Consider the following 19,061-nt stretch of genomic DNA (forward strand, 5'->3'; position numbering starts at 1 on the left):
GCTGGACCTCTTAGTCAACTATGAAAAGTCATCACTTGCTCCATTGCAGACCACAGGTTTTCATAGGGGCACTGGTTGATTCCACATCAGAAAGAGCACCTGCCTGAGAACCTTCTAGTCTCTACACCAAGTCTTACTTCAGTTTACATCACAGCCAGCTACAACTGTATGAACATGCCTTGCCGCACTTGGCCATATGTTGGAGTGCACATACACTACACTGCTAGCCAAAGTTTTCCTACAGCCCCTCCAACTCTGGCTCAGGATGATCTAATTTCTGGTGAAACATCTAATAGATAAAAAGGTCACAGGACCATATTATGTCACCATAGAAGTGGCTTGTTGGCTGGTCTCTGCAAACACACAGAAAGGAGTCCTCTTTTCATTCTCCTGCCCAAGAAAGACCCTAACCACAAATGCATCAGGGTCAGGTTAGGTAACTCACAGGGCAAGAATGGCAGATGAAATATAATATTGATAAATGCAAAGATAATGCACATTGGAAAACATAATCCCAACTATACCTACAAAATGATGAAGTCTAAACTAGCTGTTACTACTCAAGACACAAATCTTGGAGCCACTGTGGCTAGTTCTCTGAAAAAAATGTGCAGCGGGAGTCAAAAGAGCTAACAGAATGTTAGGCACCATTAGGAAAAGGATAGATAATAAGACAGTAAATATTATAATGCCACTCTATAAATCCATGGTACACCCACACATTGAATACTGTGCAGTTCTGATCACCCCATTGCAAAAAAAATATATTAGAACTGGAAAAGATAGACAGAAGGGAAACAAAAATGATTAAGAGTATGGAACAGTTTCCATATGAGAAGAAAGATTGAAAAGCGATAATTAAGGTGGGATAAGATAGAGGTCTATAAAATAGTGAGCAGTGTGGAAAAAGTGCTCAAGGCAGTGTTATTTACCCCTTCACCTACCACAAGAACTAGGGCTCACTCGACAGAAATAATAGGCAGAAGGTTTAAAACAAACAAAAGGAAGTACTTCACACAGCTCAGGGCTGGTTCACACTACCCCCCACTTCAAACTAAGATGCGCAACTTCAGCTACGTGAATAACATAGCTGAAGTCGAACTACCTTAGTTCGAACTTACCGCGGGTCCACACGCGGCAGGCAGGCTCCCCCATTGACTCCGCGTACTCCTCTTGCGGAGCAGGAGTACCGGCGTCAACGGTGAGCACTTTCGGGATCGATCCCAGAAGATCGATTGTTTACCGCCAGACCTGGAGGTAAGTATAGACGTACCCCTAGTCAACTTGTGGAACTCTTTGCTAGGTGATATTGTGAAGGCCAAATGTATAAGTGCATTTAAAAATGAATTGGATAAGTTCATGGAGGATAGGTCTATCGGTGGCTGTTAGCCAAGATGGTCAGGGCTGCAACCCCATATTCTGGGTATCCCTAAGCCTCTCACTATCAGAAGTTGGGACTAGATGACTGGGGATGGGTCAGTATAATTGCCCTGTTCTGCTCATTCCCTTTGAAGCATCTGGCACTGGCCACTGCCTGAAGACCGGACATTGGGCTAGACAGACCATTGGCCGTTCTTATGTTCTCACGCTCTGATTACACGTTTAAGTACACGGACCTCTCTCCACTGGAGTCTGCAGATAGCCTGACACACTAGCGCTGAGAAATGTGACCTGCCCCCGTAACCTCACTCCCCAGGTAGGGATCACAGGGGTTGGGGTTGGGGCGGGGGTCGGGGGGGTGTCACGCCCATGAAAACTGGGGCAGATTTGCGGTGCGGATACGGGGCAGTTTGCGGGGCAGGGTGGGGGTGCAGCACCCACCGTCCCGTCTCTCCCCTGGCCCCACGCCCCGGCTCCGAGGCGCAGCCGCTGGGCTCCCGGCGGGGCCGCAGGGTGGCGCTGTGCGGGCTGCGGACAGTCCCTGTGGTGGCGGCGGCAGAGGCAGCGGCCCTGCGCTCGGTTACTCTCCCAGCCCCGCGGGCGGCGGAGCAGGTACCGACTCCTCTTCACGCCCGCCGGTTCGCGCCCCGCGCCCCCAGCCCCTGCGCGCGAGCGAGGCCGGGCTTCTCCCGCGGGCTACGCTGAGGGGGCCTGAGGGGAGAGCCTGTCTGCGCCCGCCCCCGCGCACGGGGAGGGGGAAGGGCCTTGCTCTGCGCTTCCCCTGGCCCGGCGCGCACGTTAGGTGAAATACGGCGCTCGCCACGGCGGTTCGCCTCCTCTCGGCGGAGCCGGGCCGGCGTCTCCCCTCGGGAGCCCTGCAGCGCCGCCGCCGCGCCCCGCTGGAGGGGCCGGGTCAGGCCGGCCGGTCGGGGCCGAGCGCGGCGATCTGCAGCAGCCCGGCTGCGGGAAGCGAGGGGAGATCCGGGCTTCGCCCGACTGCCCCGTGGGGCGGAACGCGGGAGGGGGCTGCCTGAGGGCAGGCGCCGGTCATGGGCGGCACCCACCGCGCCCTGGGGTTGTTATGCGTAAACCCGGCCGCGCTCGGGGTCTGAAGGCAGATGGAGACTCCCGCCACGGCGGGTGTTGCACTCCCTGATCGTTGTATGATGCTGGGTTGTTGTCGGCCTGTCACATGAAATTACACCGCAACCAAGGGAAAACTACACTCCCTGTGTGTAGCCCGGCAGCACAGACGTCACAGGGTAAAGAGCACTTGTGACCCGCCGCCACTCTGTTCATGAATAAAATATCATTGCACAGACTGGAAGTGCAGTGGCTTTTTTTAAAAAAATGCCACCGTTGGAGGCAGCTGCTGCGCCCGACAGTGAGATTAGCAATATGGGAATCCAGTGGAACAGTTGCCAATCTGCTTTGGTCATGGCTGCCATAATAAAAAGGATTCTAATATGTCTTTTATCTCCTCTAGTGATAGTGCAACGTGTAATCCGTTCATACTTGTGACTGACTGGAAGATCCTCAGAAGGGTTGAATGAAAAGTATTAATATACACAATGTATACTTTTAAAAACAAATATTGACGTTTCTCTTCTGATGCTTATGCCAAAATCTAAATCATACTGGGCCCTCATCTGCAGTCAACTCAGTGCTGTATGACTGGTGAAACCACTTCTTGACAACACCACCCTGTATTCAGCAACACAAATTAAAAACAGGTTTTTGAAGAGGCAAAAGGCACCATATCCCATTACTAGTCCTTTGAACTATGAAGTTATTCACCAATGTCTATTTTTAAAATGTTTCCAAAAATACCTAAGATTTTTATTCCATAGTTGTCCACCGCTACTTTCACATTATAGAGTGGCCAGGCAAAATTCTATGTATACATTTGCCTAGGGAGAGTAGTGGTGTGTGTGTGTGGTATTTTTTGTTTTTTTTTCCTGAGTTAGTGAGAGAGACAATTTTTTTTTAACTTTGGCATAAAGGCAGATGATTTGCTTTTGGGCACTAGTAAATTTTTAGGATAATTTTCAAGATAGATGTACAGTATTTTTTGGCTTTGTTTTATTGTGTTACATTAAGATGCTCAAGTTGAACAATATTTACTTAAATGTGTTGTATGAAATATGCTTTCCTTGTATTAGAATTAACTACTTTTATTTCTGCAAATTTATTACAGGTTTTAATAGAACATAACTATATTAATATTGAAATTTGCAAATGCAATGGAAGACAGCAAGACTGAAGAGGTGCTAGATATTCTTCGACTTAATGTGGGAGGTTGTGTGTACACAGCCAGACGCAAATCTTTATGCCGCTTTAAGGATTCAATGCTAGCATCTATGTTCAGTGGACGTTTTCCTCTAAAAATAGATGAGTCTGGTAAATAAATCTAAGTTGTAAATATCTAACATCTGCTCAGGTGGCTTTAGAATCAGTTTAAATTGTCAGTTTAAATACTTTTCTATGTTACACAGTATTCAAGTTATAGAGCTACCGTATTAGTTACTGTAGCTCATAGGCAGAAACTGCCATCATATATTCTTTCAATCTTGAGAGGCACCTATGAAAACTTTGGTTACAAATAGAAAAATAAATAAAAGTAATACATAGAAAGGGACAAGAATACTTCTCAAGTAATCTGAGTCAAGTCTCCAGAATCAGAGACACTGTAAGAGGATGGAATAGTGATAAATTATAAAGCTGCTATTTGGATACAATCCTGTGGCCTGAATTGCAGAGGTGGTGAACACCTCCAGATTCCATCAATTTAGTGGGATTTGTGGGTGCTAGGTACTTCTGAAAAAATCAAGCCACTAACCTTCAGTTAGGCACACCACAAAATTAGAGAGCACTTTTTTTTTCTTTAAAAATTATGTTTAGTTTTTAGGGATAAAATCTTTTATGATTAATTGACGTTTACTAGCCTCCTCTTGTTTTTCAAATTAAAATGCAGTGTAGCCATTCAGGCTTAGGGCTTGTCTTCACTTACATTTTATAGCGCTCTAACTTGCTGGCTCAAGGGTGTGAAAAATCACCCCCCCTGGGTACAGCAAGTCTGAGGCTTTAAAGCGCTAGTGTAGACAGGCTCCTAGCGCTGGGAGCTAGTACCCTTGTGGAGGTGGATTACCAGGAGCGCATTTCAAAGCGCTGCCACGGAAGCATTCCCGCGGCAGCGCTTTGAAGTTTCCACTGTAGACATACTCTTAGGTTGGAGTCCAGGCTCTGGGACTTTTTCACCTTATTGCAGGGTCTCAGAGCTCCTGAGCTCCATATCTACACTACAATTTTATAGCCCTGCCGCTCAAGGCCCACAAGCCAATCAACTGACCTGGGCCCACCTCAAGTGTTTTGTTGCAGTGCAGACATATCTCTAGACTTTATAGAAAAGTGAAGTTGAGAATTTAAGAGTTCACAATAACATTATATTCCAAAGTTGGCGTAAATTAAGTGTTATCACTAATTTTTAAAATGTAATGGAACACTTTAAAGTTAAATGATAATGAATGATTTTCTGATATGGTTAATGAGCCTTCATACCATAAAAATTGTTTGAAGGGATTGATTTTAAGGGTGCAAAGTAACTTCCAGAATGCGTCATTGCCAGTAAAGAAGACTGCATTTTTTTACTAGCAATGACGTTAGATATGAAAAGCTGATTTAAACTATTTTCAGTGGAATCAAATTCTGCATTAAGTCATCGCTATGCAGCCTCACTGCAAAGAGTGGGGTTGCACTGCTGTGATTGGAGGCAGAATTAGACTCATTACTGTGTGCTCACTTTTATGAAGGGACACAGTCAACTTAAAAATCACTTCTGTTTGAAATGTTTTATCTGTTTTTACATGTAAGATTACTGTAACCGAAAGACAGAGAAAAACAGCACTTTGTATATAATCAGTTTAATTGTTGGCCCTGTACAGTCAATTTCTCCTTTTGCTTCTGTGGATCTTAAAAAAAAACAAATAAGAATGTTATAAAAGTCAAAAAGGGAAACTTAGGGACAAGTGCAGTACTGCAGATGAAATGACTGAACTCTTTTTGAAGCAGACTGGATTTCAACTTGATATTGACTCCCTAAGAGCAAGATCGGATGCATCTAGAGTTAGTTTGATTTTATCATTTAAATAGAAGACATGTTTTGTAAGGTTATATTTGGTACAATCACTTTAGGCCCTTATCCTTTAAAGTGATCTGCACAGACTGACTCCAGATTTCTCATTAGGACTCCAGCTAGCATAGGACTCCACCCCAGGATTGTAGGATTGGGAGTTTAGTTTGTTCATCTGCAAATTAAGAAATACAATAGAGAAGCAAAGAAGCAGTTTTAAAATAAGTGATGACATATTGCTGGGAAAAGGATACCACTCCCAAGCAAGATACCTTTTTAAATAACTATTAAGGAAGTCATATATATTCACCACTTGATACATTATTAATTAAAGGATCCACTTGATAATTTGGTAGAATATGACAAAAATTCTGCCTTTAGTTACAAACCGTATTTTAAAAGATTTTATTTTATTTTCAGGGGCTTGCCTTATTGATCGAGATGGAAACCTCTTTGAGTACCTTTTAGATTATCTTCATGGAGAAGTTCGGATTCCTAAAGATGAACAAACGCGAATTGCATTGCAGGAAGAGGCAGATTACTTTGGCATCCCTTATCCTTACAGTCTGTCTGACCACTTAGCCAATGAAATTGAGACATATTCTTTAAGGTCAAATATAGAACTTAAAAAGGTCTTGGCATTTTCTTATGTTTCTAAAAGTGTTCCATAATTCATATTGTTCAGTTGGTACCAAATAATATTTGAATAACCTGTATATGTCATCAATCAACTCAGAGTTTTAGAGGAAGAAATCACTTGCTACTTATTAGAATTGCTAATAGAGTCATGGTAATTAAGGATACACCAGCATTTCTCTTCATTCTGCACCCTCTATTTTCATGGGTTTGTATTTTTGAAAATTAATTGTCAACATTTTCTGTAAAGCAGTACTCTAAATTTTACCTTCAGTTTCAAATGCAGATCTTCTGTGAAAAGTGACTTTGTAAAATTGGCATTGTGAAGTTCGATGTTTGTGTTTCAGTGACTTCAGATTTAATTCGATCACTTTATAAGAGGTTTCTTTTGTCAGCCTTGAAAACTTTTCCCGAGATCTGAAAGACAAACTGTGTATTTTAATTTTCTTCTATCATCCCACATAACCATTGCTGTGCCACTCTGCTAAAATCTAATTAGATAATGCAGTTCAGGGATGCATAAACAGGGACATATCAGGAGTAAAGAGGTTATTTTACTTCTGTATTTGGCACTAGTATGTGCTGCTGGAACACTGTCCAGTTCTGTTGCCCACAGTTCAGGAAGGATGTTGATAGGAGAGGATTCAGAGAAAAGCCACAAGAATAATCAAAGGATTAGAAACATGTCTAATAATGATAGACTCAAGGAGCTCAATCTATGTAGTTTAACAAAGAGATGGTTAAGGGGTGACTTGATTACAATCTATAAGTACCTACATGGGTAACAAATATTTAATAATGGGCTCTTCAAATCTAGTAGAGGAAGATATAACATGATGCACTGGCTAAAAGGTGAACCTAGACAAATTCAGCCTGGAAAGAAGACATATGTTTTGAATGGTGAGAGCAATTAGGCATTGGAACAGTTTACCAAGGGTAATGGTGGATTCTCCATCATGGGCATTTTTAAAATCTTGATTGGATGTTTTTCTAAAAGATGTTCTAGGAATTATGTGGGGGAAGTTCTATGGCCTGTGTTCTACATATAGTCAGACTGGGTCTGGGTCACAGTGGTCCCTTCTGGCCTTAGAATCTATGAATCTATGGCAACTGAGGGCAGTTAGAATTTAGTTTATTCTGTTGAGGCACAGAAGGAACACAATGCAGCACTCACTGTTTTAGGGCTTGTCTAGAGGATATTTTTTACTATGCTTGATTGCTAATTAGCTCAAGTTACCTATCACATTTAAATGTGAGGATCCAGACACCACGAACAGAAGCTGATCTACTTTCTCTAGACCATTATTTTATATACTTTTATCATGTCTCCTCTTATTCAGCGCCTATTTAAAATAAACAATTACAGTCTTTTGAGTTTTGCTTCCATGTCCCTAATCATTCTTGTTGCTGTTCTCTGAATTTCCTCCAATTTCCAATATTCTTTGAGGTAGTAAGACTAGTATTGCACACACTCTTCTAGATGTGGCAGCACCATTGATTTACTTAGTAGAGTTCATTATTAAAGCCAAATAAACTTAAATGTGACTTAAATGTAGTCATTTAAAAAAATTCTTAGTATAACAACATTATATTTTTTTCCCCAGGCTTTGATAGACTTCTGTGATTCTTACGGTTTAGCCTGCACCAAGCCGACCGTTTGGGTTCTGCACTATCTCAACACATCTGGAGCAAGCTGTGAGAGTAGAATTATAGGTGTGTTTGCCACAAAAGCTGATGGGACTGATGTACTTGACAAGGAACTGGGAGGAAGAATAAATAATAAAAATATGTACAAAAGGTAAGATGATTGGACATCAGAGAGCATACTGAAATGAGATTGTCAGTTCCTCAGGGTGGGATCCTACCATCTTTTCTGTTTGGAAAGCATCTAGTTAATACATTGTTGTTACTACTGGAAATTAGTAAAGTAAAGATCTAAAATTAAGCAGGGAGTACAATAATTAGAGCCCACAAAAGGTGGCCAGTTTACATTTACTGTAAATCCTCATTTTGTTTTAAGGACTGTTTTAAAAACATCTTTCCCTTTTAAAATTACATTTTCATTTAGGCAGATACTTGCATTAAATAGTGGTGAAAAATTGTATATATTAATCCTTACTCAGATCAGAAAACAAATGCAATGTTTGTTAGTTAATAATGGAGTCACATTTTAAAATCTTATCTGACAAGACAGGAGGAAGAGATAGACAACAGGGGAATGAAGAAATGAAGGCAAAAGGAAACTGCCTAATTTATGCCCAGACTTATCAAAGGACATAGAATCCATTGTGGAATCTCTATCACTGGTGGTTTTTAAGAGTAGGTTACTCAATCACCTATTAAGATTGCACTCAAGGCAGAACTAATCATTAGACCAAGGGACTGGAGTAGAAGATCTCTTGAAGTTCCTTCCAGTCCTACAATTCTATAATCATGTTCTTCAATACCACAACCGTAGTGCATTTTAAGAATAATAATAATAATGCTAGTTACTAGTACATCTACATATTTTTGGGTGGCTCCTTGTACCTCATGGTACACCCAAGGGGCGTGTGTTTTGTAACACTACACATATTTTGATTTTTTTGTTTAAAATAAAGGTTTTAGGTTTGTCAGATATAAGTAAAGCATAGATTCAAATATACTGTAGAAAAAGCTGAAGGGAAAATTTCATACAGATAATTTAATTCTTGTAAAATAAAGGTTTTCCTAATTTTTTTGTTGGAATAAGTTTAACTTTTCCAAAATACTTGGGCATGTATGGAATTAACTGTCTGTTCCCCACCAGGTTGTCACTCTAAATAGTAATTACTCATGTCATTGAGAGTTGCAGGATCAGGTCTAAGTCATGAATTCTGTAACTTTTCTTTTGTGAAACAGCCACAGGATGAGACGAAGGTAAAAAAAAACAACAACAAAGTAGTAAATGTGAGAACAAAACCTGATTATATTGTAAAAAAAAAAAAAAAAAAAAAACTGGGGGGAAAAAAAAAAGGTTGGGGAAAGTAGTCCTAACAGTCAATCAATTCCCTTCAGAAAACGTTGGAGTCAGAAGTCATTAGGCATGTCTATACAATAAATACCAATTGCTGACAATTCATGTCAGCAGCAGGTGCAGTTAAGCTGGAGTTGGACACTTTTCAGCTACAAGTATAAGCAAGGACAAATTTTGTTCAGCTCAGGTTTCTGAAACTGATAAACCATTTGTCCACGTCAGCCATGTTCAGCATGAGTTCAGCAGCATGCATGGCTGATGCCCATTTTCAGCAGTGGGTATTTTTTGCAGAAGACAGGTAAATCAGAGGGGTACTGATTTATAGAAATGAAAAGGATGTTAAAGTATAACATTTTCATATCCGCTTTGCAAAAAGCCTACTAAGAAATCCTTGATTCTTTGTGGGTAAAGGAAGGGAGTGAAATATTGTTTTGAGGGTTTCATACAACATATGTTGTCTAAAAAGTATAAACTAGATTAATACATAATTTTTACTTTTAAAATATTTCTAGAGAGGCTGGAAATAATGTCCAATACATTTGGAGTTATTATTCAGTGAGTGAACTGAAAAAGATGATGGATGCTTTTGATGTCTGGGAAGGGAAAGGTACAGTATTAATTTTTTTCTTCCATTTTAGTAGTTACACCTCTGTAGGAAAGTATAAGAAATCCCAAGTGCTTTGTTCTTCACCAAATGACAAAAAAATTACATTTCTGAATGTTTTCAATAACTCAGTAATGGCATGAGGTAAGTGATCAACCTTAGTCATTTTTTGAAAAACACGTTTTCAGGTGTTCCTTAAACTGGGAATGTTGAATGGAGATGAATTTCAAGGAGTATTGAGCTTCATATCCTACGAGCTACTATCTCCAAAGGTGCGATAGGCTGGCGAACATAAGGGAGGAACACATAGTATTAATGCACAGATACCTGTCAGTTATAATTCTAAAGCAGAGGTCTTGAATATAATAATAATTCTTAGCTTTTACATATATACACATGCATTGAGTATGTTCCCTCAGATGTTGTTAAGTATCTTGTCTTAGGAACTTCAGGTTTCAGCTATTGGAGAATGCCCCAGCTGATAGAATGTTGGACTCTTGAAGAACGCCCTTTGAGAGGAAGTCTCCATCATATGTCTCCAGTTCGTAAAAGGTATATTCACTGATTCAAACTCTGATTACTTGAGATACACCGTAGAATGCACTACTGCTTTTATAAGAGAAAACAACTTAGGGCTTGTCTTCACTATGGGGAGATCAACCCTGCTGCAGTCGATGCAGCAGGAGTTGATTTAGCGGGTCTAGTGAAAATCAATGGGAGAGCACTCTCTAGTTGACCCTAGTACTCCAGCTCTCGGAGAAAAGTAAGGTCAGTTGACTGGAGAGCGGCTCCTGTCAAGGCAGCGCAATGAAGACACCGGGGTAAATCAACCTAATCTACGTCGCTGGAGTAGCGCATTCATGTAGCTTTAATAGCGTAACTTATGTCGACTTACCCTGGTAGTGAAGACAAGCCCTCAGTCTCTCTTATTAAAAATTTTAGACTCCATTTAAGTAAGCTTTTGAAATAATTATGAACTTCAAGTTTCTGTCTTTCATTCTTCACTGTCTCTTCATTACACCTTCATTTCTATAAAATCTGTTTTTTATCCGGGGAAGAGAACTGCAAATCTGACCTCAGTAGAAGAAATTTAACTTAATTTTGGCCTGTGGGAAGGTCTTCCTTATTCTACAGTCCTTCTCCTACCTCACGAACACACACTTTAAAATGGGCAGAGAAGGTTCTAAAGTTTAGAGAGAAGTTGTGTTTTGGTTACTGATCCAGTTATCTGTTGTTAATTGGATTGGCAGCCAAATGAAACGTCTATCTAAAAAGTGCCCTAAAGTTTTAACTATTCACTTGTTTATTTCTTGCCTTCCATTGCCTCCTTAATCATACCAGTATGATTTGTTTGTGTATATGAATCTAGAGTTTCTGTGCACTTCTTATCTCTCCACTCCTTCCACAAGTTTTTCCTCTTCTTTATTTTGTTCTTTCTTGTGCTGGTGTTCTTCCCTACTCACTTTTTTTGGTGATACCCTTTAATTCTTACCCTGTTCTGAAGGATCCTACATAAAAGTGATCCCTGCATTACTCCTAGTCCATTGTTGGTGTGATGGTTCTCCGGGTACCCAGGGTTGTGAGCTACCTTGTTATCCCATGCCTCTAGGGAGAGGCAGTCTTTCTTGTGGTAGTTGGGTGTCAGCTCCCTGGTACCCCCAGCCTTTCAGCCACTCAAGGACTCTTCTCTGGATTACGTCAGTGCTAACTTCACCTGGCAGGTTAACAGTAGGCGCACCCCTATTCCTAAATCTCCTCACATCATTCCCCCCCTGTGATATTCAGTCCCTAGCACTGGCTACTTACAGAAATTCCAAATCTTCTGCTCCCTAAGGACCAGTGTACCCCAGTTTTGCCAGTTTACTTTAGACCACCAAACCTATAAACCACACAGCACTTGTGAGTACTTTTAACAAAACAAAATAAGGTTTGTTGAATAAAGGTTTAACTAGAAATGAGAGAGAGTGGTAGAAACAAGTGGTTACAACACTAACAAAACATAAAACGCAAACTTGGGTCTACACTTATCAATGATTACCTTTCCTATGTAATAAAGAAGATTTTCTCCCCAGAGTTTGGTCTTTTGCAGAGCTGGCTGATTTCAGACAAACCAGGATGCAAATATTAATGAAAACATCCCCCACCATCACCAGGGGTTTTCCTCAGTGAATGGAGGTCCTTCCCCTCACCCTGTTATATTCAAAACAATCTTTTGTTTTCTATTCATAGGGTAAATCCTGTCTTGGTGTAAAGTTTCTTTTTTTTCCCTTCGAGTGGTTTCGGCTGTTTTTCATTGCCTCTGCTGGTTTCCCATTCAAAGTCTTAGTATTGCACAAGGCTAAACAATTGAACTTTGCATTGCATTGCTGGCCATACAGGGTGGGGTAACTCCCTCTTGCCCAAATTGGCCGTTGCTGAGACATCCCCATGACTAATCTTTACTTTTTTCCAAGTTCATAAAGCATACTTTCAGTATAGATACATTGTTCCTTAAATATCAGGGGTAGCGGTGTTAGTCTGATTCTGTAAAAAGCAACAGAGGGTCCTGTGGCACCTTTTAAGACTCCCAGAAGTATTGGGAGCATAAGCTTCCGTGGGTAAGAACCTCACTTCTTCAGATGCATCTGAAGAAGTGAGCTTCTTACCCATGAAAGCTTATGCTCCCAATACTTCTGTTAGTCTTAAAGGTGCCACAGGACCCTCTGTTGCTTGTTCCTTAAATATTACCCATATGTACATCTCACAATGATTATGAAGATTGAAAAGTTAGATGCTTTCTGTAGATACCTTACATGTTATTCTTTATGGATAAATATCAGGCAAGATATTTGTTTGGCATAATGAGTTTGTCAGGTCTGAGGTGAGAGTTGTTCATAAAAACCAGGGTATCCTTTCCAAGGGGTCTCTGTGTCATAGTTGAGTTATCTGTTTTCCCATTAGATTGCCAAGCAGCCTCCATTCCCTCCTGTACACTTCCAAATTCTATTACCTTGTATTCGTATGTTCACTGTCTCCTCCACTTACCTCCATCCCTCTCTCACGATGCAGAAGTAAAGGAGTTTGAAACTCAGTAGAATGGTATAATTGTAGTCCATTTCAGTGTGCTTTGATGCGTCTTCATAGGTGCAGTCAATATGCAGAAGCACAAATGTGTGATTCCTGCTCAGTGGGATTTTCAGACACCCAGTTGAAACCCTTGATCTAGCCCATTATTCTGATGAAGCACTGTATAATTTCTTTTAGTTTACATTAGATAATCCTAGTTATTCCTATGGGAATATTTCCTCTTAATTACTGCTGATAAGAAGTGGGTTGAAGATTAGGTGGTTAGTTTTCATTTCCTCTCCCCTTCCTCCTTTTGTTCTGGTATGTATTATATGGACATGCAGGATACATTCCCTTCTCGTGTGTCTCTCTTAAAAAATGTCCTTTGCCTCATTATCTTACACTGGTTTTGCAAATCATTCCAAATAGTATTGCCTTTATCCTTCATCTTGACTTCTCAATTTTACAAAATTAGTGAATAACGATCTCTGATACTGTTAATTCTTCCAATGTGAATCCATGGGGCACTCACCAATCCCTTTTATTCCAAAGCGTTGAGTACTCACAAGAACATCCATTGTTTTGTCCTATATCTAAATCTGTTCTTTCACTACTAAAGTAGTTCACAAACTTCACATTCTATTTATAGTACTGACTTTCTAGTGAATGTCTCTTGGTGATCACTACAGAAATCTTTCCTGAAGTTCAGGGCAATCATATCTACAGCTTTTCTTTGTCAACTCCCCAAAGTTCTCCCTATGGCAAATACTTATAGTTTGTTTCATACTCAGTGTTCTAGGCTTTGTTACACATTGATAACAGGAGAATTTCCTTGTCTTTTTCACTGTGGCAGTCAGCATTACGGATTAATAGTTTGCTGGCTTTTGCCTTAATACATTTTAAAAGTATTAACAAAATTATATAGGCTTCACTGCAAACTCTCTGCTCCCCTTTTTAACCCTCCCCCCGAGAGGTTTATATATAAATTTGCTAATTCTCTCTTTGACCTACTTTTGGCTTGGATCAAATATAGCCCTTATTTTGTCACCCCTTAAATGTTCTAATTTCTTCATCCGCTGTTTCAGTGTGACCTGGATTTCCACCAGTTTTATTTTTATTATATCCCTGATGAATTTAAATCTTCCTGGCATCTGTTCATTTTCCATTGCCACACAGACTGAGAGAAAGTGTTTGTTGAACATTGTAGAAATGCTAGCTACTTCTGCCAAGAACATAAATTTGCCTTTTTTTTTTTTTTTTTTTTTTTTTAAATGAGATCCTATTGTGTCTTTCCTTCACTTACCCTTCATTTGTTCTCTTGAAAGTCTTTAGTGGAATCTTCTTTTCATTTGGGACCTTTGCTTTTCCTATAGCTGTTTTACACTCTTTAAGTTGGTAATCTTGTCAGTGCTCTTATGTACCTGAGGTCTTTCATTTTTTTAATATATTGGGGTCTTATTATTGGGTATCACAGGAGACCTTTGGCCATACCCTAATTTATCTGAATATTTTCAACTTCCCCCACTCTTTTATCCTCCCAGTTCTCTCCTTCACTACTCTCTTGTGCATTTTCATCTAGCACTTTCTGTATATCATCTCCTTTTAAGATATTCTTATAGTACTGTCTTAAAAACCTTTCATGGCAGGTAAAAATATGTGGGGGTATGGCTGATAGAAAATAATGACTGCTAACAACTTGGAGTAGCATAAATGAGTAACTACAACTGACCTTGGAATAAACAAAAGAACAGATCTGTGGATGAATGTTGGAGACAAGCCATTTCATAATTATAGCTTAATTATGTGTGATGCATAGAATAACTAAAACACCTAGATTGCTCCTTTACGACATAGTCTTTTGTTTTACAGACGATTAATAGACTTTACTGAAGAGGAGGAAGATGGTCAAAACTTTAAAGCTGGTCCTAAACCAATTAGATTTTCTGGTCCTTCAACAAGTACCCACATCAAAGTCAAGAATTCTGCTTCATTAAAGGTAGCTGCCTGTAACACTTCTTCACATTCTGTGGTAACTCTTAAACGACCCATCAGTGATAGTTTGGTACAGCGCAAAGTAGTGCCAAAAACTGAACTTGCAACGTGCCCATCAGTGCCTACAAGTTCTCAGGAATCTTATGGAACTGAAGGTGCTGAAAATGGGGCAGCATATCAAACTACATTCAACATCTCAATGTCTAAGAAACCCATGACCACTCGTGTGGTAAAACTGAAGCGGACTCCATTGTGTATTGTGTCACCATCTCAGTCATCTTCCTCACTGAGTAAAACAGATGAACAGGAAGTTCCTGCTGTTGAAATTCCTACTACTTCTACATCACTAAGAGAGAAAGAATCCAGTATATCAACAGTGAATAGTAAGATCAAGAATAATTTGGAGAATGACAAACTGGGGGGGAGGGATAGCTCAGTGGTTTGAGCATTGGCCTGCTAAACCCAGGGTTGTGAGTTCAATCTTTGAGGGGGCCATTTGGGGATCTGGGGCAAAATCAGTACTTGGTCCTGCTAGTGAAGGCAGGGGGCTGGACTCTATGACCTTTCAAGGTCCCTTCCAGTTCTAGGAGATGGGATATTTCCATTAATTATTTTATTATTATTATTAGGATGATGATGTTTAATTCTTTAGCAGAGATTTCCTGGCATAATCTGCTAAACGAAGAGTTTCTGACCCTGGTGTCAAAGGACACCTCCTGGATTATAATTTATTACTAGAGCTGGTAAGCAGTTGTGGAGAAAAATAGTAAAAAGTACATGGGCAAAAGGTTTTGAAATTTATAGTAAGTAAGTTTTCTCGCTTTACTTTTAATTTTTTGGGAGATGGGGGCAGGATGTGTGGATTTTGAAAAACATTTTTGCAATACATGGTCACCGTCTCTCAGATATTTACTTAAATCAAGTTGCCATGATGTTACTGTCTTTTAAAAATAGAATATGCACGCATACAAGCAAACCAAACCTAGCTAATTCCATTATTGATAAAGGTCAAGATTTAAAAAAAAAATTGAGACCAAGGTTAGGTTCCTAAATTTATATTTTCAAATTGGAAAAAATCGGTCACATTAATTAATAATGGGGGAGATCCAGTCTTAGAGCCCGACTCAGTCTTCTACTCTCCAGGTATGTAAAATACTAGACATTGCAAAGGTATCTGACTTACCAAGAGTAAGGAGCAGGGTTGCTGGCTTCAAAGTGCTTTTTTGGGGGGGAGAATATAGGAAGAGCAGTTTAACAGCAATGAAAGGAGCCATCCTCCCACCTGCCACAGAGGAGAGACTAGGAAATGTAAGGGGAAATAGCTTGTCATGGAAGCAACAGGGCAGGATCTTTTCACAGAATTGAGACATACATGTATTACATTCCCAAGGGGGAGTGTTCTCCAGCAGGGAATTGAATGGGCGAGTTAGGCTTACATTGTATTCCTTAGAAATTGGAAACAGCCTGGCATTGCACCGTTATGGTCCATCCTGTCCTACAATTGCAGTAAGGCTCTTATGCCAGACGCACAGCTGTGATTGCTTTGTTCTCCCCCCACTCCCTTCATATATGCGGGACTCTGATATATGAGCAGGGACAAGCTCAGCCTCTTTCAAGCCCAGACAACAAAACAGCAGAGTTTGAAAAATGGGTAAACAACAAAAATATGGGCTGAATACTGCTTTCAGTTGCACCAGTGTACATTTGTAGGAACACCAATGAAGTCAATGGGTACTGCAGATCTACACCTGTGTAGCAAAGCAGAATTAGCACCAATGTCTTGAAGTGCCTTGATTCTTCTTGGGTGTTTAGACCAGCATTGCTTAATGAAATTTATATAGTGCATATCTTTGCTGGTCTTGCGTTACTAAAAAGAGTTTTAACATTGCCAACCCCAAGTGTTCAAAAATCACATGATGGACTTAAATCATGAGACTTTTCAAGCTTTACTCTGCAACCATGAGGGCTAGAAACTTAGCTTTTATTTTATTTTTGTAAAAGGTGAGATTCTCATGTAATAATGTGCCTCCTGTAGCTGAGGCGCTAAGAAAAACACCAAATATCATGAAAGTTGGCAAAACTGCAGTTTTCTGGCCATCAACTTACATTTTGAAGGCCAGCTTGCATCTTTAATGGCCCAAGATAGAAACTTTGATTTTTTTTTTTAAATGAAAGTTTGATTATGTAGAAAAGAACAAACATTACGGAAAAATGCTAACATTGTGTAGTACCTTGTGTCCATAGGCCTAGAGTCTGAAATATTTTTAGAAGAGAGTTTGAATGAAAAACCAATTTTTTCATACATATTCAATTTTGTTTACTCATTACTTCATTGTTCTATAATGGCACTGTTTGTAATTTACTTTTTATCTTTCTAAAATAAGTTTCCTAAGACTGAATATTTCCTTCCTACCTGGTCTTCAATGTTTGATGATTTTAAAAGATTTAAAAACATACACTACAGTAAAGATCAGCAATAGTCTGGAATTCTCTCTCTTTCTCTGGGTACGTCTATACTTACCTCAGGGTCCGGCGGTAAGCAGTCGATCTTCTGGGTTTGATTTATCGCGTCTTGTCTAGATGCAATAAATCGATCCCGGAAGTGCTCGCCGCCGGTACTCCTGTTCCGCGAGAGGAGTACACTGAGTCGACGGGGGAACCTGCCTGCCGCGTCTGGACCTGCGGTAAGTTCGAACTAAGGTACTTCGACTTCAGCTACGTTATTCACGTAGCTGAAGTTGCGTATCTTAGTTCGAAGTGGGGGGTTAGTATGGACCAGCCCCCCCCCCCCCCCCCTCTCTCTTTCAGAAAAAATCTTGTGCAATTTTCTGTGCTGGCATCAGTTCACTATTGACTCTAGGTAATCTTCCTTGGCAGTAAAGTATTATTATTATTAAATACGTATTACTGCCAAATCCATAACATGACACTCGGAAGCCTGAACAGTCCAGCACAAGACCGAAATAAATGGCAGAAACTCCATCTGAGGTTGCTGGAGGAGAAATAAATAAAGTCATTACAATAGCCTTTAGAGGCACTGGTCAGGTCCCCCATTGTGCTAGACATTGTAAGTACTTGTAGTAAAGACAGGGCCTGCATCAGAGTTTACAATTTAATTTTTGACAAGATTCAACTGGTAGATGAAACAGTCGAGCAGACTGCGGGTGGTGGGGAAGTAGAACAGGCTTTCTTTTTAAAGGGATTGATCAGATTCCCTGTTGACATAACTGGAAGTTGGCTCAAGCCCATCATTAATGGAGTGGGCACAAACATGCTTTCCTTTACTTGGAGGCATAAGTATCTATTTTGATCCATTTTTTTTAAATCTGTAAAGCTAGATCTTGCACCCTTTCACATTACCACTGTGTGTATAATTTTGTGCTTGGATAGAATTATGTATTAACTAGCTCCAACCTATAACTATCAAAAGAGATTTTTAGTGAGGAGCAGCAATTGCACTTAGCTCCTGGCTGTGAGCATGCAGGTAACCTGAAACCAAAAGAAACTTGCCAGCTCAGTGAGTAGTTTTCATGGCATGGGGCACACTTGGTGTTTTGGAGAGGAGGGAACATTGGGCAGAATCTTTGCAAGTTAAAGGTTTTTGTGCAGATTTTTTACATTCCTGTGGTTCCCCTCCCCCTCCCTCCAAAAATGCAGCATGGGGCCTAATGTCTTGAATGTTTGCTACATTAAATTACAATGGTCTATTTCAGCAAAGGATGTCCTGTATGGCATTGTATATCTGCACTCAAACTCTTACGCAGATACAGGTAACATGGGGGGGAGTTGTATTAAAGATGAGAGTTGGTTCTTCATTTGGGATTTTACATGGTCTATCAAATTGTGCTTAATAACCAGGGTACTTTGAAAAATGTACTAAGTTAAATCTATAAAAGAAACTGAATTCAGAAGATAACTTCTATCTAGCAATCCATTGTGCTGACTACTAGTGTCCAGTGGCCATGATCTCATGTATAAAATGTATTGCCTATTTAGTTTGATGGATTAAACATTGCTGTCATTTTTTTTGTTAACATTGTCACTCCTTCAGCCCTCTGTAAAAGCAGAATTTTGTGTTTTCCAATAACCCAGTGCAAGTGTTAAGTATGCAGAAGAGTACCATTCCAAGTTAATGCCTGGAAACTCATTCACATGTGACTGAGCATGGGGCTGTGAGACAGAAGCCTGTTATCACCAACAGTAGGTGTGATTCATACAGCTGTAATTCAATAAACTGCTTCAAAATATGGAGAATTTATTTGTATTTAATTGAAACAAAT

The 19,061-nt window shown here is 40.1% G+C and overlaps 1 protein-coding gene across 4 annotated transcripts; it reads left to right on the forward strand.

The window, feature by feature from the left end:
• The first annotated feature begins 1,835 nt into the window (after window positions 1-1,835).
• Window positions 1,836-19,028, forward strand: KCTD18 (potassium channel tetramerization domain containing 18). Of its 4 annotated transcripts, XM_054044830.1 has the most exons (8): window positions 2,024-2,182; window positions 2,867-2,936; window positions 3,578-3,780; window positions 5,930-6,141; window positions 7,750-7,943; window positions 9,653-9,747; window positions 10,188-10,296; window positions 14,659-19,028. In XM_054044830.1, exons 3-8 carry the CDS (start codon window positions 3,624-3,626, stop codon window positions 15,224-15,226), a joined length of 1,335 nt encoding a protein of 444 aa, XP_053900805.1. In that variant the 5' UTR covers window positions 2,024-2,182; window positions 2,867-2,936; window positions 3,578-3,623; the 3' UTR covers window positions 15,227-19,028. The 4 variants fall into 4 exon arrangements, with proteins under 4 accessions (XP_053900806.1, XP_053900803.1, XP_053900805.1 ...); XM_054044831.1 differs by lacking the exons at window positions 2,024-2,182; window positions 2,867-2,936 and adding an exon at window positions 1,836-1,992 and having other exon boundaries at window positions 10,197-10,296; XM_054044828.1 differs by lacking the exons at window positions 2,024-2,182; window positions 2,867-2,936 and adding an exon at window positions 1,837-1,992.
• The last annotated feature ends 33 nt before the right edge of the window (window positions 19,029-19,061 follow it).

Source organism: Malaclemys terrapin, chromosome 11 (assembly GCF_027887155.1).
Source record: "Malaclemys terrapin pileata isolate rMalTer1 chromosome 11, rMalTer1.hap1, whole genome shotgun sequence".
Lineage (NCBI taxonomy): Eukaryota > Metazoa > Chordata > Testudines > Emydidae > Malaclemys > Malaclemys terrapin.

Coding starts and splice junctions, on each gene's coding strand:
- KCTD18 (XM_054044828.1), top strand. CDS start 3,624: ATGGAAGACAGCAAGACTGAAGAGGTGCTAGATATTCTTCGACTTAAT. Junction 3,781..5,929: donor TCTAAAAATAGATGAGTCTG/GTAAATAAATCT, acceptor TTTTATTTTCAG/GGGCTTGCCTTATTGATCGA. Junction 10,297..14,658: donor ATGTCTCCAGTTCGTAAAAG/GTATATTCACTG, acceptor TTTGTTTTACAG/ACGATTAATAGACTTTACTG.